This window comes from Glycine soja, chromosome 3, assembly GCF_004193775.1.
Source record: "Glycine soja cultivar W05 chromosome 3, ASM419377v2, whole genome shotgun sequence".
NCBI lineage: Eukaryota > Viridiplantae > Streptophyta > Magnoliopsida > Fabales > Fabaceae > Glycine > Glycine soja.
This window is the reverse complement of record NC_041004.1, coordinates 33,888,076-33,912,478: the sequence shown is the minus strand read 5'-3', so window position 1 is coordinate 33,912,478 and position 24,403 is coordinate 33,888,076. Positions and strand designations below refer to the sequence as shown.

General features: G+C 39.1%; 2 protein-coding genes across 2 annotated transcripts; both read right to left on the bottom strand.

Moving 5' to 3' along the window:
• Positions 1–667: 667 nt before the first annotated feature.
• Positions 668–2,284, bottom strand: LOC114406523 (secoisolariciresinol dehydrogenase-like). Its single transcript, XM_028369241.1, has 2 exons — positions 1,989–2,284; positions 668–1,722 (listed from the first exon to the last, which is right to left on the bottom strand). Exons 1-2 carry the CDS (start codon positions 2,024–2,026, stop codon positions 951–953), a joined length of 810 nt encoding a protein of 269 aa, XP_028225042.1. The 5' UTR covers positions 2,027–2,284; the 3' UTR covers positions 668–950.
• Positions 2,285–17,557: 15,273 nt separating this feature from the next.
• On the bottom strand, positions 17,558–18,193 carry LOC114405183. The gene has a single exon (XM_028367823.1). It carries the CDS (start codon positions 18,191–18,193, stop codon positions 17,558–17,560), a length of 636 nt encoding a protein of 211 aa, XP_028223624.1.
• Between the last annotated feature and the right edge of the window lie 6,210 nt (positions 18,194–24,403).

The following is a 24,403-nucleotide window of genomic DNA, read 5'->3' as shown; positions in this document are numbered from 1 at the left end:
TGTGTGTACGATAACAAAAGATGCTATTATTATTTTATTTTATGTTATCAACTAAAAACGAATTATATTAATAACCGATACCAATACAAAAACAGATCAAGGTTTCATAGGTTAGCTTTTATTTATACTCCCTGAAAGAGTATGAAATATGAATAAAGAATAGCCCATGCATGATACAGAAAATGAGCTATACCCGAGCAGAACCACGATACATAGCTGCAGGAAATAACTCTCCACGCCTCCACCCAACTAACATTACCCCTCTCAATATTAATATTAATGAAACATCACTTTGTCCCCACCAAAATGCCCCACTAACCAATTGGTATTAATATCACGTGGAGGCAAAAAAACCAAACAGCTTCGAGAATGAGTGCACCCCACAAGAATGCAACTATTATTATTTTATGTTGGCGTGTAGTGGATGAAGGCATATGAATATCAAACTCGCCTTCAAATCAATTTCATATCCAACAGTCTTATTTTAAAGATTACACTAATATTTTTTATTTTTTTCAATCTCTCTTCTTATCACATTATAAATTCTATTATATATTATACCTATATATATATATTTTCAATTCTTTGGTTATTTTTTCAATTCTCTCTGGTTAAATGTAAGATAACATCATGATGTTCATCAAACAATTTTGAATGCAAAAACAGCTGCTAGCTAAGAGTGAGGCATATATATTAATATAATCCTATAAAGTTTTTGAACTTCAAAGCAATCGAAACAGAGTCACGAAAGCCAAAACAGCACGAATACAGACACTTCACACACATCCACGATAATCAGTAAGGCAGGTATCATATCACCCTGTATTAATTTGCCTTCTTTTTCTTCACACATGCTAACAGCTCAAGTTTCTGAACTACAGGGCCATCGAAACACAGACACTTCAAACACCAACAATAATGATTTAACTTTGAAGACACAGCTACAATTTTTACTGAGACTGCCCAAACACGGTAAATCCTGCATTTACATCAGTGTACCCTCCATCTATCACAAGATTGTGACCACTAACATACTTGGACTCATCACCTGCCAAGTAAAGAGCAGCTTCGGCCACATCGTTAGGCACAAGATGAGCACCTTTTAGGTTTGAATATATCTCACGAATTTTGTCTTCATCAATATTGAAATATTTCTTACTTAACGGTGTGACAACAAGATAAGGGGACAAACAATTTACCCTAATACCATGTTGTCCAAGCTCCACCGCAGTGTTTTTTGTCAGTCCAATTAGTGCGTGCTTTGAACTTGTGTAGGCATGTGTAGCACCTCCACCTATGCATCCAGCAACACTAGCTGTGTTGATTATGCATCCCTTTTTAGCAGGAATCATGACCCTTGCAGCATGCTTTGTTCCCAGAAAAGGACCAACCAAGTTAACACTTATCACTCTCTCAAAATCAGACTTGTTGTTGTCAAGAATGCTTGTTTTGATCTCATCAGATACACCTGCATTGTTAAACATGATATCTAATTTGCCATACTTGGAAACCGTTGTGTTCACGCAGTTTTCAACGTCCTCTTCCTTTGTCACATCGCAATGGACATAGGAAGCAGATTCTAACTCTTTGGCAACAGAGAGACCCAAGTCGTCTTGAATATCAGCTATGACTACATATGCTCCATGCTTAGAGAAGAGTCTTGCAGTGGCTGCACCTAGACCACTCGCACCACCAGTGATAATCGCCACCTTCCCATCAAGCCTGCATGGCATTGGCATGTTATGCTAGCAAGTCGTACATATTCTATTTTAGGTCTGCTAATTAGATAAATTTATTCAAAGAAATATTTCTAAAAGAAAAAAAAAATAATAAAAATGAAATATACGTTATTTCGTAAGCTAAAATTAACTCATGGAAAAACTCACTTTATTTTCTCTTATTATTTTTTTGTTTGAGAAACAATTTTTTGCATCTACTTATCTATCTATATGAAAATAATGAGGTGAAGTTACAACTAACTTCCTTACCTTCTAAATGGAGCTAAAACCGAAGAAACACTAGCCATGATTGAGTTTTTCAAGATATGTAGACAAGGAAATAAAGATATGTTTTAGAGTGCTTAATTAATTGCTTATGTGGTCGTGAAGGATGTGCCTTTATCTGAAGTTGGCGTTGGTCTTATATAGAGTTCACTCCCATGCAATGGAAGTTCGTTCGGACCCCACTTTTTATTGCGAAGAGAAAATTTAGGTGAACCGACATCAATTCACGAAACCGTTTTCGAATTGTCTAATGGATTGGTCGGTCTGTGTACAGTGCACTAATTGCTTTTTCCTCCTTAGGAAGCAAAAAGAGAAATGAGAGAAGTGCTTGAATATCATTGTAACGTAATACCTACGTACGTGGATTTATGTTTCCACCGAGGACAGAAGTGATAAGAAGATAACTACAAAAGAATATGACGAGGGATTCCCGTAATGTGTAGTCAGAAAAGGATAAATATTGTAACTGACCCATGTCTTCCACGAGCAAGTACTTGATCTAATTTCGCAAAAGGTCATGAAATCTAAGTTATGTTTGTCCTTTTGTGTCATAAAAGCAAAAAATTATTAAGTAATACAATGTCATCCATAGTCTCAATTAATTATATTTATTAAATTAAAGATATATTCATTTTTAAGATCTAATTATTGGTCGGAATGATAAATAACATCATGTATGATCTGAGGACACTTAACAATTTTTCAATAGCATATATCATTAATTTTTTAATTTCTTAATTTTTTCCTCTAAGTTTTCCAACCCAGCCAATTTTTGATACCTCACGTAACTGATTCATGTAAGTTTGTCCTCTTATAATTAAAACCAATAAAGAGTGCAAGTCGTATTTCATTTTCGAGGTGTCCCACGGACCATACTTGGTTACATTACTACAAAACGTGGTGGAACCTACAAAAATTAATTGTAAAGTTTTAATTCGATAAGAAACTTCCACGTAGCGATTTTGCAACCCTTGTTAAAATTGCTCTTATGCAATATGCATGTCTTGCATGCACGTTTTAATTTTATAGAAAAGGAGATAGTGGGTGGTAGCCTAGGCTTCAAAAAGTTTCATCGTGATACTTTTTTTATTTTCCCTTATAAGCGCTAGTATTTCGTTTGTATTTAATTTTTAAAATAATAATTAAAAATCCACCCTATCTTTATTTTATTTAACAAAAACAAACCACTAAAAAAATCTTCATCTCCTCCTACCTGCTATTTGAGTTTCTTCTTATCGATCTCTACTCTCACAAAGCATGTTAACCTAACTCAACCCTAAATCCAACAACACAAACACCAACTCATATCCACTACCATAACTTAGGCTCTTCCCAAGGCCATCCGAGAATAACCTTGGATAGCACATGCAAGCCTTTGTAAATCCTACACTTATATCAACTCACATTCATCACAGACTCTTTCCAATAGCGCCAACCACCCACCATCTGCCATTCACCCTGTTAGCAACACTAGCTGCAGCAAACCTCACGACAAACCCAAGAGGGTCACTCATCTAGGTGACTACGTGTGAATATACTAACAAAGAATATCCTCTGCATATCATTCTGTTACTATTGCATATATCAGTTTGTTATTATCTTTTATCCACCTTTCCATTTCTATTGTAATCGTTTTAGTGCTAGTTTGTTAGATGTGTAGTGCTAGCTGACCATGTGGGTCCATTATCCAAAATGTGCTCATCTATAAATAAGCTATCACCAGTAGAAATGAGGAGAAGAAGAGAAATTTGCACTTAATTTTTTAGTAGTTTAGAATAGGAGTTTTACCTTGTTCTCAAATACAAGGCCTTCCCTTTGTCCTAGTACCTAACACACCCCCACCCCCAGCACACCATTGCCACTTTACCATTCGCGCATCATTAGAGTTGAAAATGGACCCCCCGAAACTCTATTATACCCTTCTTCCAAAACTAAACCTCACCGGTTATGAGGAGCGGCCATTGCAATTCGATCCAACGTGTATACAATCTTGGATGGTAAAAGTAGGTACCTTCTGGAGGTTGGACAAGCTTCCGGTTATGAGGAGCGGCCATTTCCTTCTTCAGCTAGGTCAATATGTCCTCCATGGTGTACTCTCTTTGCCAATTTTCTAGAAGACCAAATTTCTTTGGTTCAACCTATTTCATTCAAGTCTATAAATATTGTCACACAGATAATTAGTTATTAAGCCAATAAAACAGACTAAATTTTCTCATAATCATAAACATGAGACGTGTCGCAAGATGGAGCTGATTCAACCTGTGCTTTGAAAAAATATTTATAAAACAAAAGCATGTGGAAAATTATAAATGATACCACTTCTGTTTCATGATTAACACCAGTCATGTTGATCCGTGAATGAAACCGAACACTAGGGGACTTTTCTGGGTAGTCTTTATCACAAAACAACTTCAGTTGATAAATTCTTCCTTCATGTACAGCCTGACAGAGAAAAGATAAATGAGAATAACACAATTATAGGATCTGCAAACAGACTTTTTTAACTATAAAAAAATGAAAGCAAGTACATTATTTTATATATAAAAGATAACCTTATAAACAAATTTTCATACAGTAGAGGCACAGACTTCTTTACCATATAAATATGCTAAGTCAATCCAACTATAACAGAAAATAGGAAGGCATATATATTCCAAACTAAAGAAATCCAAAAAAAAAATTCCTATTATTATCACAAAACAAACTTCAAAATAGCAATAACACTTTCCATTATAAGTTAGTGCTCACAAGCATCCAACCAATTCTTAAATTTGGACAAAAAATGCCCACTTAACTCATCACTGTTTAGATTTTTTTAATTGTTTTTATCAATTATATTTCCAATTTTGGGTAACATCGATAAGGATGAATCTACAGAGTGAACAAAGAAATATTTACATTATGGGGGCCAATAGTCCAAGAGCGCATGTAAATGTCATCACCATCATCCATTCCATAGTTAACTGTGCCATCTCCAATTCCTTTTTCACCACGTTCAATCTCCTTCAGCAATCTGAAGTCCCTAGGAACTGCATTTAAACATACAAATATTTAACAAAACACAAACATTTTTTATTTGAAAAGATGTAACTATCCATTGTGGGATCAATGCATGACAAGAATATCTACATATATTGATAAAATCCTTTCTTCAGATTTAAATCATTCCCAATTCAGGATCCAAAACTAAAGGGCCAAAAAAATTGTACCATACTTGTAAATAGCAAATATAGTACAATCAGAGTAGCTTTTTCACTCTTGGTGGGAAAGAATACATAGATTCTACTTTAAAAATATAGGAAGAAACAATTGAAGTATATTATATCGAGAAACAGATTAAGAGTGTGCGCCAGTATGAAGACACAATAGCAACAAATCACAACCATTGGTGGCATGAAGACAAAATGGTACCTGAACTAGTTTTTTAGCTATATCATCAACATCTCCACAATAGAAAGTTGCTGATGTGTCCCCATGATAGCCCTGCAATCCATATCTTTACATTTCATTCTCCAAATTAAAGCTTAAAATTTAGAAATATCAAAAGATGTAATTGGAAAACAAATAAGAACAGAGAAACAATTGATCTTTAATGCAGCATGCTCAACTACACAAATTAAAATTCAGACAAAAATTGATACAGTACCAAGTTAAAAAAAAAAAAAAGAAACTGAATTATGTGTGTATAAGTATAATAAATAATTCCCAGCCTCCATCCCCTCAAACAATATACAAGAGAACATTAACATCGTAAACATGGTTATTTATAATATCATCACGATGGCTTAACCAAAAAAATTGTAATGGGGACATGCCAAGTATATGGCAAATGAAATTTCATGGCTATTCAATTCCCACCATCACACAAAATCAAAATCAGCCGCCATCACCCCTGCCCCGGAAAAAATAAAAAAAGTTGGGTTGATTCAATTTAATCCTATATATTTCAAGTTTTGATTGAACAGGTGGGTTAACCAGAAGAATACTCTAATAATAATCAGTATCAATTAAGCTAAAGCATGAAGTTCACAGTACCTGTTCTTCCATCATGGGACCTGATATAGAACCAATTGCCCAGCAGAGTGTATTCAAATTGCCCAATGACCAAGCATAATATAAATGACCAAAAGTACGGGAAATTTCATACTCCATCAGTTCATTCATTCATTCAAGTTTAGTAAGACATTCAATCCTACTATTTCAGAACTAAGACCACAAGGCAAAAAAGTCAATTCCAGTGAAACTAGGCCAATGTACTAGAAATTAAGCACCTATTTTTAAGGGAGCTATGCAGTTTTAAGAAAGTAAGGGATTCAGAATTTTTCAAAATATATGTTTCAAGCTTCAAAATTTCACTTCAGAATCTTCAACACATTCATTAATGTTAATGTTGTAATTCATCTTAGCCTTTACATAGAGAAAGAACACTAATATGCTTAAAGAAAACCAGCCTAACTTTTTGAATTCAATACAATGGCAATCATCTTGCTATAATTATAAATATAGGTGAAAAGAAAAAAAGTTTTAAAGATGTACATGGTTCAATGGAAAAAAACTTCAGCAACAACTAAGAGAAATGGAACACTAAGGAAATATGTTCTTGAAAGGAACGTAATTCAGGAAAGTACAAGTACCGCAATGTAGGAGTTTTTGGCTCCTTCAATTTTTTAAGTGCCCAATTTCAGACCAATTAATCATAATTCAACAAAATTAGGCATACAAGTACCGCAATGCCAGTTGCCTCGCACACTGTTCACTTGCATTTAAAAAATCTGAATCAAGTTAAGATTTACTCATCACCCACTACGAAACAAAAAATCTAAAAAAGAAAAAGATATATATTTTTCATTCAATACTTTGTTTTCGAAAATCTTTAACAAGTACTATGAAAAAACTCAATATAAAAAAAGTATATAAGAAAATAATGCTTACTGCTAAAGCCAGGGATCGACAACAAGCCGCGGTTCTATCCGAAGCATACGTGCATTCAGAGTAATTGTTTCCTTCAACTATACCCACTATTCTTGTATTTAACGGTTCTTGTTCGATCCTTGAAATTTGCAGGCTATCCCTGTAATGTAATACACCACCAACGAATTAAAAATGAGCCTTTAGACTATTTGTCAATTTTTCCACAAATAATCAAGAAACAACTTTTCTGCACCTAAAAGATAATAAAAAATTGGGTTTGAGAGAAAAACTGTGCCAACTTAGCTTAGTCAAGGTGCCAATTTTAGAATTGTGATACGATTAAGGCTAAACAATTGGTTGCAAGGCACATAATTTCACTTTGATTGAATTGCACGCGGCAAAGTTGAGTCACTTCGACACGTTGTAACCAAAAACATTAAAATTGTGTTTTAATACTTAAATTTAACATAAGCATGTGAAATCAATTCAATCATACGAAAAAATAAGCATATAATGCGGGAATACCTAATGGTCGTTGCTGCATCAGCTACTTGCGATTTCTTTGGGGCTGCTGTATATCCGGGTTCATATTGCTGCAAAAACAAGGAACAAAAAATAAAAAAGAATCAGTTTTTGCTCATCACATTAAAATAAAATAAAAACCGAAGACCCAAAAACGAAAAGAAAAGCCGATCACAACAGACACACAGACAACTCCTTTCTCATCAATAAGAAATGAGGATTGCTAGCATATATCAAGAAATCATAATAGATAGAAACTTATCAAGAAAACAAAGGACATCAATATTGATTAGATGGAGAGAGGATGGAAACATTTTGTATGTACTACATTAACATTTCAATACTTTATCTTTAAGAAGTGTGATAAGTTGAAAGATACTTTATCTTGTTCATTGTATGACTGCCAAGAAGATGCACTATTCACAGGAGTCATCCTTTTCAGCCAGCCATAAACAACCTACATAAAGTCGGTAAATGATGTGAATATTCACAGTTTCACACTTCAAAAACACTAACATAGTAAATACAAAGAAATTCTACTCAAAAGTCAAAACACTAATCTTTGTCTTCGTTCAACAACACCTTGAGAGGAACTCTCCAGTTTTTAAAGGAAATAAATGACCCTGACATTTTGGTTTCTCTATAAATAATTTCACCACATGTACCTTTTTAAAGAAAATAAAATGCATAACTTATTTAACCTATTCTGTTAATCTTACTGATCCAAGTGTAGTTTGTGTTTAATATCACTTGTGATAGTGCCTTTCTTGGTATACCTTACCATCTTTTCTCCAACGTTCTCGACCTTAAATTTTTAGATAGCCAAAAAATACTTATGTCTTCACCATTGTTCTATCTTCTTAAATGAACTGTATTGTGGAATTCAGTATTTATCACTTATTTATCAATAATTATACTTAGTTAAGAAGTATCATAACTGAAACATTCTGTTCAATAAATTAAATATTAAAGTGAGAATTATAATAGAATGAAGGATGGATGATGTGGTTTCATAACAAACAATGTTCATGCTGACATGGCATGATAAGAAAGAATGTTCATGCTGATGTGTCAACTCTACAACTCAGGCTTCAGGTTTTTTATAATATAAACAAATGTTTTACTATTGATTCATTTCATGGCACACTATCTCAATACTATATAAGTAAAATAAGTTCATGGAACCAAATTAAGCTCCATTCTTTTCATATCAGCACAAGCTAATGACAGATCAACTTGAACCATAGTTAATAGTTTAATTTCATATTTTTCAGGCAAAACCACACTTTGTCATTCAATATCACAAAATTTCTTTGCTTCATGACTTCCCTACTTCGATCAAGTCAGAACAATTGTGAACCCAGTGGAGCAGGCTATCAAGATAGCAGGAATGAAGATAAAAACTTTCAAGGATGAGGATACAAGGATTTCAATATGGAACCTTGCTGGTCAGCATGAGTTTTTATCCCTCCATGATCTTATGTTCCCAGGGCATGGAAGTGCATCATTTTTCATCATCATATCAAGTTTATTCAGAAAACCAAGCAACAAAGAACCAAAAAGTTCAACTGAAATTGAAGGAGACTTGCAATATTGGCTCAGGTTCATAGTTTCCAACTCTAAAAGGGCAATACAACAATGCATGCTACCAAGTGTTGCTGTTGTACTCGCACATTTTGATAAAATCAACCAACCATCACCAAATTTGCAGCACATAGTAGATTCAATTCAGAGATTGAGAGACAAGTTCCAAGGTTATGTTGAATTCTACCCAATTGTATTCACAGTTGATGCAAGATCATCAGCATCAGTTAGTAAACTCACTCATCATATCCGAAAGACAAGCAAGACAATTCTCCAAAGAGTGCCGCGAGTTTTATCAACATTGCAACAATTTGATACAAATTTTATCAGACTGGAGATCTGAGAACTACAACAAGCCAGCAATGAAGTGGAAGGAGTTTGGTGAGCTATGCCAAGTTAAAGTCCCGTCGTTGAGAATTCGATCAAGAAATGATAATAAAGAGAGGGTGGAAATGAAGAGAAGAGCTATTGCTACCTGTCTTCATCACATTGGTGAGGTGGTTTACTTTGATGAGTTGGGGTTTCTAATTTTAGATTGTGAGTGGTTCTGTGGTGAGGCACTTGGTCAGCTGATAAAGTTGAATGTTAGGAAGCGACACTTGTTGAGACTTTGGCAAGTGTACCAAATCGCTCTAAGTAGTAAACCTCGGAAGTCCGAGTATCGTTTCCACAGGGATTTTATTGCACTTTACCGAATACTTTTCAATTTGCAAGTAAAGAACAAATAGTAAAAACAGGAATAGTTGCAAAAGTAAATTGCTATTACTAGATCAAATAGTTTTAGAAAGACAATTTAATAGAAATGCCAAGACCGGACAAACCCAATTGGCCTACGATGCATGTAAATATGATATTCATTACCAATGCAATTGTATTAGTTCTACCCACATCTATTAACTTTACTTGCCCCTGATGCCTCACGATGACAAGCCTATTTTAACTACCTATCTCCCAAATGCCTTTGCGAAGATTCAATAATTAAAATGCATTAAGGTTAAGTTCTAGATGTTGCTAAATGCATGGGCATTGAGTTATCATTCTATGCCTAGCAATGCTAACCCGATGATTCTTTTCTTAAGATGTTCTATTAGGTGTTACCCTTTCCCAAGTGTATAACCCCTAAAACTGATGCATGCATTAATTCTTAAACCCTTATTAGGAAATACCCTCTCCCGAGCGAATAAAACCCAAAAGAAATTCAAGAAATAAATGCAAGAATAAAAGAAAAGAATTAGAACAGAAAAACCTGGAATGAATCCTCTTTTGAATTGATAACTCTTGAAGTACACCATACATCATTGGCTTTTAAGGCCTGTCAGGCCCTAGCTAGGGGATTAGCCACTCATGGCCATTGAGGGCTTTACAACTAGGGGTGAAAGAAAGAATGGGGGTAATAAAGACAAAGAATATAGAGAGAAAAGGGAGAGCTCAGGCCTAGAATGCTGAGAGAAGTGCTTTGAGGCGAGATGTGTTGTTCCCCTTGGACTGGCTTTCTATTTATAGCTGCTGAATTAGGCTTTGGGCCTTCGTAAGCGCGCTTAGCGTGACACCACACGCTTAGCGTTTTCAGATCGCGCGCTTAGCGCGAGCTGCAGGCTTAGCGTGTGTTTCTGTTGGATTACGCCCTTAGCGCGTGGCCCTCGCTTAGCGTGCGTAACGGATTCTGCATCTTCGAGCTTAACGCCTGTACTGCCTTGCGCGCTTAGCGCGCGTGTTGGGCTGGGCCTGCTTCAGACTTCTTCTTTTTCTTCACTTTTGGTTGCCTTTTTTGCTTAATGTAACTCCAATTTTCATATCTGCAACCAAAAATTCAGTTTAATTAATTTTCTAACTTTTAATCACAAATAACTGCTAAATAATTAATTTCATGCCAAAATTTGACTAATTCTTTACTATTAATTCACAATTATTTAGCAGTTATCAAAATCCCCTAAATTAAACTTTTCTTGTCCCCATGCAAACCAAAAATAAAAACAAGTAAATTCTCAAGCAAGTTCTTAAATATTCCAACACTATCAATGGCTTCAGTTCCTTCTTCTTTCATTGGTCCTTTCCGCATCTGTCAACATCTTAAAATGAAAGCATCACAACACAAGAATTGAATCAATTAGTCATATGGGACTCAATCAAATTTGGCTTGCCTTACTTTCCTCACAAGGCTGGTGTTTCACTTTGGTCACAAGTGTCTGGTTTAGTGTTTGCAATTTGATAACAACCTGCAAGTAAGACTCCAAAGTTTTGCATTTCATCTCAGTTACAGTTATCTCTAATTACCTTTGGTGGATCACTAAGGACTTTATTGGCTTGTATCGGGGCCTGACTTACAAAAAATCATGGTTTTTCTTGGAAATTCAAAGTTAGGATTAAAAGAGAGCAAAAATTTCCAATTCTGCCTAGGCCTTTTTACTTAGCCCTTTTATTTCCCCACAACACTTTTCTTTTGACACCTCTCTTGCTCTTTTGTTTCTGCCCCTTATTAAATTCTCTTCATCATTTTTTTTTTCGAAATTGGGCCTATTGTTTGTAAAAGGTGTCCTACTTTGTGTGCTGTACTTATTGTCTTGGTTGCCTATTTCCCAAAATCCCCCAAATTAAGACCTTTATAACCCATTTTTGCTCTCTTAAAATCCTAAAAGGTCAGGATTCTGTTTAATTGGCTCAAGGGTTAATTCAAAATAATCAGTTGGCTCAATCATGGGTGCAAGGGGTAAAATTATGCTGGGTTGGCTTTTTGGCTAAGTAGGTAAACAAAACAAACATGGCCTTGATCATATCCACCTTAAGTAACTATTCTAACAGTCTAAGAATGATGCAAAACCAGGGACTTAAAAACAGGCGTTTCTCTCACAATTAAGTTCACACTCTCACCGAGACTTAAGCAAGTATTCGACGTACCAGTTATTACCTTGTTCCATCAAGCTAACCTTTCCATTCTGTGCTGTTCATGTTCCATTTCTTGACCTGACTTGTGCTTCCAGAACCAGTGTTTCTCCAAGGATCAGTGGCATCTCAAGTGTTTGAACCTTTCAGAACAAGCTAAAGAATTATGACTGCTTGAGTTATCATGCACTTATTACTCAGAAAACACATACTGAAATACTAATATTATTACTACTACCTATTTTTAATTACCAAATAGACTACATAAAACAAAACATAAAAACATAACATAAAACATAATATAAAAGAAAACATCAAAAGATAAGATCAACTGCCTCCGCCTAAGTCTGCCCATGGGCCTCAATCAGCGCCAGCCAAGTCAGCTATGAGGTCTTCATCGACTGCAGGATCCTCAGTAGCGGCGGCTCCAGAAAGCTCTTTCCCCCTGTCAGTGGAAGGCTGGTCTCCTGGCCAGGCGACCTGCGGATGATAGGCTTCTGGAGTCGTGAGTGGCGGATCCATCTGCAAATGTAGGGACAATCGATGCAGGTCCTAGATGATGATCTGTTGTCCCTGGTACAAGGACATGAGCATCTGTCCATGCATGTTTGGAGGTGCAGAGGTGGATGGAAGTGGAGGCCGTGGCCGCAGGGAAGAAGGTTGAGAGAGATGCTGGGATGGAAGAGGAGCCTCTGATGCCAACGCCGAAGCTCTGGTGCGTGTGCGGCGGGTCCCCTGAAATGTGATAGATGTTTCGGCGGGGTTCCAGCAGTTCTTCTTAATGTAGGCAAGGTTGATCACAGGAATGAGTGACTCAAAAATCAGGGTATCAGAGACAACCCCCCGAATCTCACACAGTGTTGTGATCAACGCTGGGAACCCAAGCCTGGAAGTGCTGGACTGGGCGATCTAACTGATCTTAAGAGAAATGAGGCTGCCCACATCCAGGTCCATCTTCATCACCAAACCATATATGAGTCGGGCCCTGTCAACATTAATATCAGAGGTGTGAGAAGTAGGTGCAAGGTTAAAATAAGAAAGTACACTCCATGTCTGAGCGAGTGTCGTCAAATCCTTTCTCAACAGCTTCCAGGGGGGCCCATCAACATTCAGAACAAATCGCCCCCCTGGAGTACACAATGCGGATAGGATGGCGTCATGGTCTGGAGGCCTGCGGAGGTACTGGGAGTATGTTGGATAATCCTCTCCCTTTGCCAGGATGACCGGGGTGTCGAGGAAGTCATTAATCGTCTCAGCATCAAATCGCATGACCTGTCCTCGAACCCTGCAAAATTTCGGACCGTGGTCCTCTGGATCATATAGGTTGGAGTAAAACTCCTTCACCAGAGCAACATCAATCCGCTTCTCTGGAAGTCGGGTCAGAACTTGGTCCCATCTGTGTCTCTAGAGTTCCTGGAGGAACTCATCAAACATCCCGGGTGCGAGCTTGACATTCCTCTCTGGAAGGATGTTCCGGAGCTGAATGTTGTCCTGATATCTGTGACAAGCTGTCTTTGAAGTGAAATGGGAAGAGTCCTAGTTGGACGTTTCCCCGGGTGTGGGCACGGCTCGGTGTTTGTGGGAGGCCATCCGAAAAAACAAAAACAAGAAAAACAAACTGAAGTTAGCAACCAAGGGGGTGCAAAAAGTAATCAGAATAGAGGTGCAGTTAGTAAAAAAGGGGTGTAGAAAGTAATCAGAAGGGGTGTGGATAGTAGAAGTGGGGGTGCAAAGAGTAAGGCACGAGGCTGATGGGCCCTAAGGCCCAGCCCCGCGCTTAGCACCCTCTTCCTGCTGCTGGCACATGCTTAGCGCCAAGGGTGGGCGCTTAGCGCGTTCGCCCAGATGCATGAGCGCGATTAGCGCGAGGCGCAGGCTAAGCGCGTGCATCATTTTCTTGTTCTTCTGTCTTGCAGCGGCTTAGCTCGCTGTACACGCCTCGTGCTTGTTCTCGCTAAGCCTCTGGCAGAGCTTAGCGTGATAGTCCTTACAACTTAGTTTAGCAATAATCTAGAACCACAATCCTACCTTCATTTGTGAAGAACGTGTGAAAAGGCACAACAAAGCAAGTATGCTCAGAAAAAGGAATGCAGAGAATGAGGGTGAAAGGAGTGATAGCGCGTAGAAGAAAAGAAGAAAGAAAAATGAGGTAGTTAAAATTTTTTAAATTAAAATGAAGGAGCAGCTGAGGGGTTGGACAATTTCGAAAACTGTCCAGCAATTTATGGCTTGCTCGCTTAGCGCGCACTTGGCCGTTAAGCGCCCCAAGGAAAGTGTCCCTTGGTATCCCTCAGAATTTCAAAATTCAAAAATTAAAAACGTACCTGGGCGCTTAGCGCGAGGTCGCGCGCAGCTTCGTGCAGCCCACTTCAGTTTTTCTATTGGCACCCCTCCTATTGCTGTCTTCACCTATTTGGGCCTTTTCTTTTTGCACCTCCTATTTGCTATTTGCACCTGTTGGGCCTTTTTTTTCAGAATAAAAAATAACTTCATTTTTACAAAATATGATGGGTTGCCTCCCAACCAGCACTTAGTTTGTTGTCTTTAGCTAGACAGTAGGCCTTCTCAAGGGTCATTTAGGTAGATGATGGTCGTCAATCGCTCTAGTTGTCCTCCATTATACAGCTTCAAGCGCTGTCCATTGACGATCCATTTCTTCTCGAAGTTCTCTTCTCTAAGGTCTATCAATTCTACTGCTCCGTGAGGTCTGACTTCTTTTATGATAAATGGCCCTGACCACTTGGACTTCAGCTTACCTGGGAATAGCCTTAGCCTTGAGTTAAAGAGTAATACCTGTTGCCCTGGCTGGAATTCTTTCCTCTGTAGCTTCTTATCATGATATGCCTTCGTCTTTTGCTTATAAATTCTGGATGACTCGTAGGCATTCAGTCTCATCTCTTCTAATTCCAGCATCTGTAGCTTCATCTTTTCCCCGCATGCGTTGTTGTCGAAGTTGAGCAACTTGAGAGCCCAATATGCTTTGTGCTCCAGCTCTACAGGTAAATGACATGTCTTACCATACACTAGCGGAAATGGTGATAAGCCGATGGGGTTCTTGAACGTTGTCCTATAGGCCTAGAGAGTATCATCGAGTTTCAAGGCCCAATCCTTTCTTGATGATGCAACTGTCTTCTCCAGGATTCGCTTGAGCTCCCTGTTAGAGATTTCTGCTTGGCCATTTGTTTGAGGATGATAAGGTGTGGCCACCTTATGTCGGACATTGTAGTGCTCCAAGACTTTCTTCAACTGATTGTTGCAGAAGTGCGTTCCCCCATCACTAATGTTCTTCTTCAGAAATTTGATTACTACCCTGGCATCGTCCTTCGGCGTAGCTATGGCTTCCACCCATTTGGAGACGTAATCCACAGCTACCAAGATGTAGACATTTCCATATGACGAAGGCAGGGGCCCCATGAAGTCTATGGCCCAACAGTCAAAGATCTCTACTTCCATGATATTCTGCAAAGGCATCTCATTTCTTCGAGATATCCCCCCTGTTCTCTGGCATTTATCACAACAACGCACAAACTCATAAGCATCTTTAAAAATAGAGGGCCAGAAAAAACCTGATTGTAGCACTTTTGCTGTTGTTCTGTCCCCACTGTGGTGACCGCCATAGGGTGAACTGTGGCAGTGCCAAAGAATGCTCCGTGCTTCCTCCTTTGTGACGCATCTCCTTAGTAAATTATCTGCTCCTGCCTTGAACAGATGAGGATCATCCCACACATAGAAGCGTGCATCGTGCAAGAATTTCTTCCTTTGACTCCAATTAAGCTCCTCTGGGATGACTCTCGTGGCTTTGTAATTAGCCATGTCTGCAAACCAAGGTCTAGCGGTAACTTGCAAAAGAAACTCATCAGGAAATTCACCATTTACCTCTGGTTCTTCCTTGGTGACTTCTTCATTCTGCAACCGAGATAGATGATCGGCTACCACATTCTCGGATCCTTTCTTGTCCTTGATGATGATGTCAAATTCTTGTAACAGCAGGACCCATCTAATCAACCTCGACTTTGAGTCTGTTTTGGCGAGCAGGTGCTTGATGGCAGCATGATCTGTGAAAATGGTGACCCTCGACCCTATCAAGTACGACCTGAACTTTTTCAAGGCAAAGACAATGGCTAGCATATCCTTTTTTGTGGTTGCATAATTCAACTGTGCTTCATTCAGGACCTTGCTAGCATAGTAGATGGCGTGGAATACTTTGTCGTGCCTCTGACCCAGAACTGCTCCTACTGCATAATCACTGGCATCACACATTAGTTGAAAATCTTTATTCCAGTCGGGTACAATCATTACCGGTGCAGTGGTGAGCTTATTCTTCAGTGTCTGGAATGTTGCTGAACATTCTTCATCAAACTTGAAAACCACGTCTTTATTCAGCAGGTTACTTAAGGGTCTGGCAATCTTCGAGAAATCCTTGATAAACCTCCTATAGAAACCTGCATGCCCTAAGAAACTTCTGACACCTTTAACATTCAATGGTGGTGGCAGCTTCTCGATGACGTCTATTTTCGCCTGATCAACCTCAATCCCTCTAGTTGAGATCTTGTGGCCTAGGACTATACCCTCTCGAACCATGAAATGACATTTTTCCTAGTTCAGTACCAAGTTAGTCTCTACACACCTCTGAAGTACCATCTCTAGGTTTCTTAAACAGCTGTCAAATGAGGGTCCAAAAACCGAGAAGTCGTCCATAAATACCTCGATGCTTTTCTCCACCATGTCTGAAAAAATGGCCAGCATGCACCTCTGAAATTTGGCTGGTGCATTACATAACCCGAATGGCATCCTTCTGTAAGCAAAGACGCCAAAAGGGTATGTAAAGTCTGTCTTCTCATGATCTCTGGGGTCCATCGCGATCTGATTATATCCTGAGTATCCATCCAAGAAGCAGTAGTATGTCTGCCCTACAAGTCTCTCCGGCATCTGATCCATGAAAGGTAAGGGGAAATGGTCCTTCCGTGTGGCTTCATTCAGTTTGCGATAATCGATACACATTCGCCAGCTAGTGACAGTTCGTGTTGGTATCAAGTCATTCTTCTCATTTCGTACCACTGTCATTCCACCTTTCTTGGGAACCACCTGTACTGGGCTTACCCAAGCGCTGTCAGAGATGGGGTATATGAGGCCAGCTTCCAAGAGCTTGAGTACCTCCTTTCTTACCTCTTCCTTCATTGTTGGATTCAGCCGCCTCTGGGGTTGTCGGACTGGCTTGTAGTCCTCTTCCATCATTATTCTGTGCATGCAGGGCTAATTCCCTTGAGATCCGATATATGCCATCCAATTGATTCCCTGTGTTTCTTGAGGACATCAACCAACTTGTTTTCCTCCTCTGTTGTGAGTGCGTTACTGATTACTACAGGTTTATCTTCTTCCAAGAACACATACTTTAGATGATCGGGAAATATCTTCAACTCTATCTTCTTCTTCTCAAACGGAACTTCCTTCTCTAGCGTCTCAAATCTGGCTTCTCCCTCAGGAATACTGTCTTGTCGATCCAAGTCTTCCAAGCAAGCCTTTAGATCTTCTTTTTCTTCACTGGTTAGACAGTCTAAAGCATTTACCATTGCTTTCTCCAACTAAGACTGTGGTGTCTCGAGAATACTGACGTCGTCCTTATCTATCTCCTCCATTCTGAAGCACTTCCAACCCTCCTATGGGTACTTCATTGCCTTGAACAGGTCGAAGGTGATCTTCTGATTGTCAATACTCAACTCCAAGTTCCCATTCCCCATATCCACCACACAGTTGGCAGTCAGCATGAAGGGTCTGCCTAAGATGAGGGGAATGTCCGTGTCTTCTTCGATATCAATTATGACAAAGTCCACCGGAAAAGTGAAGTGGTGTAACTTGACTAGGACATCTTCTACCACCCCGTATGGTCTTTTGATCGAGTGGTCTACTGGTTGAAGCGTCATCTTGGTGGGATCTATCTTCAAATTCCCGATTCTTTTACACATTGACAAGGGCATCAGATTGATACTTGCTCCTAGATCAATGAAGGCCTTGTTTACCGCTTCCTTCCCTATGGTGCATGGGATGGTAACACTTCTGGGGTCCTTAAACTTCTTGGGTAGCTTCCTCTGTATTATTGCGCTGCAATTGCCCCCTACCACAATGTTCTCGTTCTCAATGTACTTCCCCTTCTTGGTGAGGATGTCTTTCATAAATTTGGAGTAGAGGGGCATCTGCTGTAAGGCTTCCTCGAATGGCATAATGATCTCCAGCCCTTTGAATATTTCCAAGAAATGTCTGAAGTAACATTCCTTGTTCTTCTTGGTGGGTACCATAGGATATGGGAGATCTTATGGTAGGGCTGGTGGTTCTTCCTTCTTGGCTTCCCTTGTTTTCTGGCTCTTGGTCTTAGGTGGTGATGCCAGCTTCTGTTCTTCTTCTTTGCTTTCTTCTTATGGCATCTCTGTCCTCTCTTCCTCTGGCCGGTCTTCTTCTTCAACCTTACCCTCCTCTTGTGCTCTTCTCTGCCCTCGAGTCAACATTGCCTTGCATTCTTCCTTCGGGTTTTTCTCCATGTTAGCCCCAAAAGTTCTAGTGGGCCGTTCGGCTTTGTCATATGCCAATTGGCCCATTTGAACTTCCAGATTCCGAATGGCTGCATCCGTGCTCTTTTGATGTGATCGTGTCTCCTGGATGAATTGCAGCAGCAGTTCCTCTATATTGGTGGGCTTTTCTTGCTGATTCGGACCTTGGCTAGGGTGCTGGTATGGCGGTTGGTATGGTTGTTGGTTCCTTTGCTCCTTATATTGGTTTCCCTTATTCCTCCAACCTGAACCTTATGTGAAGTTTCTTCCTTGATTGAATCCCACTGGCCCGTGATTGAATCCTGCTGCCCCTTGGTGGAATCCAGATGAGTTCCCCTGGTTGTAACCCTAGAATCCGCGATTCGGTATGCCCATATAGTTTACTTCTCGAGAGGTGTCTTGTTGGCTTACACATTGTCCAGGCTCATGGGTTCCTCCGCATGTGGGGCATCCTTCTACCTACAAAACAGAAGAGTAGGAAGAACTTACCTCTTGTAGTTGTTGAGGCAATTTGCTGAGGGTCTCGGTAAGGGCTTCTATCTGCCTTATCAACAGCTTGTTTTGTGCCAAAGTCGCGTCCTGCGTGCTGAGTTCCAAGAGGCTTCTTTTCGTGGGAACATAAGTACGATCACGAAGGATTGCTTGATTGCTAGCCGCCATATTCTCGATGAGCTCCATCGCTTCTTCGGGAGTCTTCAGTTTGATCTTCCCTCTTGTAGATGCATCTAGTAGCTGTTTCGATTGAGGCCGCAAGCCATCGATGAATATGTTTAGTTGAACTGGCTCGCTGTATCCGTGTGTCGGTGTCTTTCTTAACAATTCGTGGAAACGGTCTAGTGCTTCGCTAAGGGATTCATCTAGGAATTGATGGAAAGAAGAAATCTCCATCTTCCCTTCGACAGTCTTTGACTCTGGGAAGTACTTCTTTAAGAATTTTTCCACTACTTCTTTCCAGGTTCTTAAGTTGTTACCTTTGAAAGAGTGCAACCATCATTTTGCCTCTCCTGCTAGGGAAAAGGAGAAGAGGTTAAGGCATATCGCATCTTCTGGGACTCCGGCGATTTTGACGGTGTTGCATATTTCTATGTATGAGGCTAGATGAGCATATGGATCTTCGCTTGGAAGACCATGGAAGAGGTTCCCTTGGATTAGCTGAATAAGAGAGTGCGGGTAGAAGATATTGGCTGCTTGAACCTCCGGTCTTGCAATACTTGTGAAGAACTGAGGAGTGGCGGTCTTAGAGAAGTCCTCTAGTGTGACTCTTCGTGCTGGTTTCGCGTCCATTTCAGTATGATTTGGAGAAAGAGGAGGTGAGATGTAACTGCTTCCTTCTGTGTCTTGTTTCCTTCTTCTTCTTGCAGCGTTGTTACGCCGACAAGTAGCTTCAATTTCCAAGTTAATAGGGACAACGTCTCCAGATGCAGTTCTAAGTCGCATAAAAACAAAAAGGCACTACCCGTGCAATTATGGGAGAAAGAAAGAATAGAAGAGAAGAGAAAGAATACTAAAAGAATAAGCCAAGAAAAGAAGAGTTGGGCTTACAAACTGATATAGTATGGCAATTAAGTGCGAAAATAAAATCTCCGGCAACGGCGCCAAAAACTTGTTGAGACTTTGGCAAGTGTACCAAATCGCTCTAAGTAGTAAACCTCAGAAGTCCGAGTATCGTTTCCACAGGGATTTTATTGCAATTTACCGAATACTTTTCAATTTGCAAGTAAAGAACAAATAGTAAAAACAGGAATAGTTGCAAAAGTAAATTGCTATTACTAGATCAAATAGTTTTAGAAAGACAATTAATAGAAATGCCAAGACCGGACAAACCCAATTGGCCTACGATGCATGTAAATATGATATTCATTACCAATGCAATTGTATTAGTTCTACCCACATCTATTAACTTTACTTGCCCCTGATGCCTCACGATGACAAGCTTATTTTAACTACCTATCTCCCAAATGCCTTTGCGAAGATTCAATAATTAAAATGCATTAAGGTTAAGTTCTAGATGTTGCTAAATGCATGGGCATTGAGTTATCATTCTATGCCTAGCAATGCTAACCCGGTGATTCTTTCCTTAAGATGTTATATTAGGTGTTACCCTTTCCCAAGCATATAACCCCTAAAACTGATGCATGCATTAATTCTTAAACCCTTATTAGGAAATACCCTCTCCCGAGCGAATAAAACCCAAAAGAAATTCAAGAAATAAATGCAAGAATAAAAGAAAAAAATTAGAACAGAAAAACCTGGAATGAATCCTATTTTGCATTGATAACTCTTGAAGTACACCATACATCGTTGGCTTTTTAGGCCTGCCAGGCCCTAGCTAGGGGATTAGCCACTCATGGCCATTGAGGGCTTTACAACTAGGGGTGAAAGAAAGAATGGGGGTAATAAAGACAAAGAATATAGAGAGAAAAGGGAGAGCTCAGGCCTAGAATGCTGAGATAAGTGCTCTGAGGCGAGATGTGTTTTTCCCCTTGGACTGGCTCTCTATTTATAGCTGCTGAAGTGGGTTTTGGGTCTTCGTAAGCGCGCTTAGCGCGTTCAGATCGCGCGCTTAGCGCGAGCTATAGGCTTAGCGTGTGTTTCTGTTGGATCGCGCGCTTAGCCCGTGGCCCTCGCTTAGCGTGCGTAAAGGATTCTGCATCTTTGAGCTTAACGCCTCGCTTAGCGCCTATACTGCCTTGCGAGCTTAGCACGTGACACACGCTTAGAGAGCGTGTTGGGTTGGGCCTGCTTCAGACTTCTTCTTTTTCTTCACTTTTTGTTGCCTTTTTTGCTTAATGTAACTCCAATTTTCGTATCTGCAACAAAAAATTCAATTTAATTAATTTTTTAACTTTTAATCACAAATAACTACTAAATAATTAATTTCAGGCCAAAATTTGACTAATTCTTTACTATTAATTCACAATTATTTAGCAGTTATCAACACTCCTCAGAAAACAATGGATTTGTTAGCAGGAAGGAACTGGAAAAAATCTTAAGAGGAAGTTTGCAAAGCCCTATTCCCGGTATGGGTTCAAAGGTATTTGAGAACTTAGATGCTAGTGACCTTGTGAGGATGATGTTAAAACTTGAACTCTGTTATGAGCAAGACCCATCAGATCCATATTCTCTGCTATTGATTCCCTCAATTCTTGAAGAAGGAAGAGGAAAGCCTTGGAAGTGGCAGCTAAGCATGCAAGATTGTGTTTATGCGGGATGTCATCTTGAGTGTGATGATTCAAGCCACATGTTTCTAACTCCAGGATTCTTCTCTGGTTTACAGGTAACAGTTTCTATACCACACCTTTTTTTCCTAAGTTTCACCCTCTCCAATTGTTTCTTGCAACAACTTCTTTTCCTTGAAATTATTCCCTGCACTTGATATCTTAAGGTTTATCTGGATTTTGGTTACTTTCTGATGGTGGATGACCTAGGTTCACTGAATGCAAAAGCATATAAAATGTAGTTTGTAAAGAAACATAATTAGGACTCACCTGCTTTGGTTAATGGTTAGAACTTAAGACACATCATACATTGTACCATTAATTATAGGACTAGAAATGAGTAAAATTGAGTTGAATTTGGCTTAGCTCAACTAGACTCAATAGGAATTGATTCGGTTCAAAACCTGAATCAATATAATTTTTTTTCTAGCTCGAACTTGATTTGAGTCAAGCTCGTGAACAACTTGAAACATCTTTTTACCACCTCGGCTGCCAGTTTGTTTCATGATGATAAGCAGTGTTTATGCGGAGTTGGGTACTTGCCTTATGAAACAGTTCCTCCAAAAAACTACTCTTAGTCACATTGACAATGGATGAGGGGAGATCATGTGATAGGTAACCACCATAGTTAGTTAGTTAGCTAGTTCGGGACTGAGATAATTGGAGAAACAAGGCATGTTGGCTATAAATAAGAAAAGGGGTTCAGAGTGAGATTTGATCTTGTGATTTGAGAGAGAATTCAGATTGTTGTGGGAGAATCCAGGCCTCTCAAAAGTCTAGGGAATGATTTGTACACCATTCTGTTAATAGAAGCTTTTCTCTCTACAATTTCGATCCAGTTTCTGTCAACTTGTGTGGGAACTCCGATCTTAGAGTTGTGGGGGTAAATTGTTGAGAAAAATGAGTAGTTGATAGGTAAGATCATTTTCTTTTAAAAGTTTAAAGAAACCGGCCCTAGTTAGGGTTGGCTACAGCGACATAGATTCATTTTTAATCATATTATCTTCCATTTCATCTAAATTATCTTCCATCACATAGCCAAATTAATTATGCTAGACCATTTTTTGATACCTCTCCTCAGTAGGGGCTACTGCATGTTTCTATTGTAATACAATGTACATTTGTTACTAAACTCTCTAATCATGTCGTTGTACTTTCGTTCAAGTTTGACGGCCACTTCACAATTACAAGACGAAAGTATGAATTTGGACCTTCGGTCAACTACAGAGATGGAGGGAATAGATCATTAAGAGCCAAGGATGACTCTACAACTAATGAACCAGGGGATGGTAATTGTGATGAAGGTGATGCTCAGGACGATGAAACTGTAACCCCAGATGAAATAGGTGATGGAGAAAATGCTGATGAGCTAACTTTGGACAAAGACGCAACATATTCACATTGCATTGGGTTCAAGCCTGATGTGCTGGATCAAACTTCTTACACGAATATGGATTTGGACGTACATAAAGATGCAACTCTCATGGAAGATGGAGAACTGAATGAGCAAGTTCAATTAGCTCAGAACAGAAATGAAGGGAATCAACATGAAGAGACTGCTCTATTGATGAAGTTATGGAAGAGGCAAATACAAAAGTTGACATGAACTCAGGAAAATATGATCAAGGTCAGGACCATGAATACAATGCAGACTTGAATTCCACATAACTAAAGAAATATGGCTCTTCTGCTACCATAACCCAACCCCGATAAATATAATACAAAACCTACAGTATTATATCTAGTACACCTAAAATTAAAATTAGATACACTGTAAACACATAAATGCAGGAAAACACAAATTTCCCTAAAGACAAAATAAAAAATTGTTAACATCAACATAATTAATCTTCAGTCCACTCAACTCAAGTTCCTTAAACAGCATCAACCTAAGTATCAACTATATATGAAGATACCATACTAACATGCATGAACCAGACAAAATAAACAAATACTCACTGACTCGTTTGCAACCCAATGAACTAGGTATCAACTGTTGTTCACCAACAACTCATTCAATACATCAAATATCTTTCCTGCAACCACCATTACCAAACATCAGTAGCAAAACAGGGTTATATCGAACCCGCGACCTCTGTTCAACACTACAACAACCTTATCTTCACTAAAACAAGGTAATTTTTCACTAACTTGGTTTCTTCGCAGTGACTCCAATGTCTTTCTTCACGAACTGCCACTCGTTGATTCAAACGAATTTCTTCATGAACTTGGAAGTTCAAGCCAGAAAGTTCCTCAATTAATGTCGTGGGGTTCAATGGAAGGAGAAGAGGCTAGGATACGTTGCTAGATTGTCAAAGATGGTAGGGTTCAATGGTGAACAACGAAGAGGGTAGGGTTCAATGGACCGAAAGCACGAAGAACAGGGTACCTAGGGCTTGAATGCAAAAGGAGAAACAATGAGGTGGCTAGCTAGTACGCGCGGGTTCGTGGTTTTTTAATTTTTTATTTTTAAATTACGACGGTTGTTCAGTCAAACCTATCGTAAAATTCAATTCGTATAACATTTTAAGGCGATTTTCAATAACAGTCTTAGAATATGTGTCGTAATATTGATGTTATAATCACAATAATTACAAAAATATCATTGTACCACTATCTACATTGGTTGTACACAATCGTCGTAGAATCCGTGTCGTAAAAAGGACTTTTTTTAGTAGTGAACATAACCTTAACACCATTCTATTCTACTTTTTTTGTCAAAATTAAATTAAACTTGGTTCCA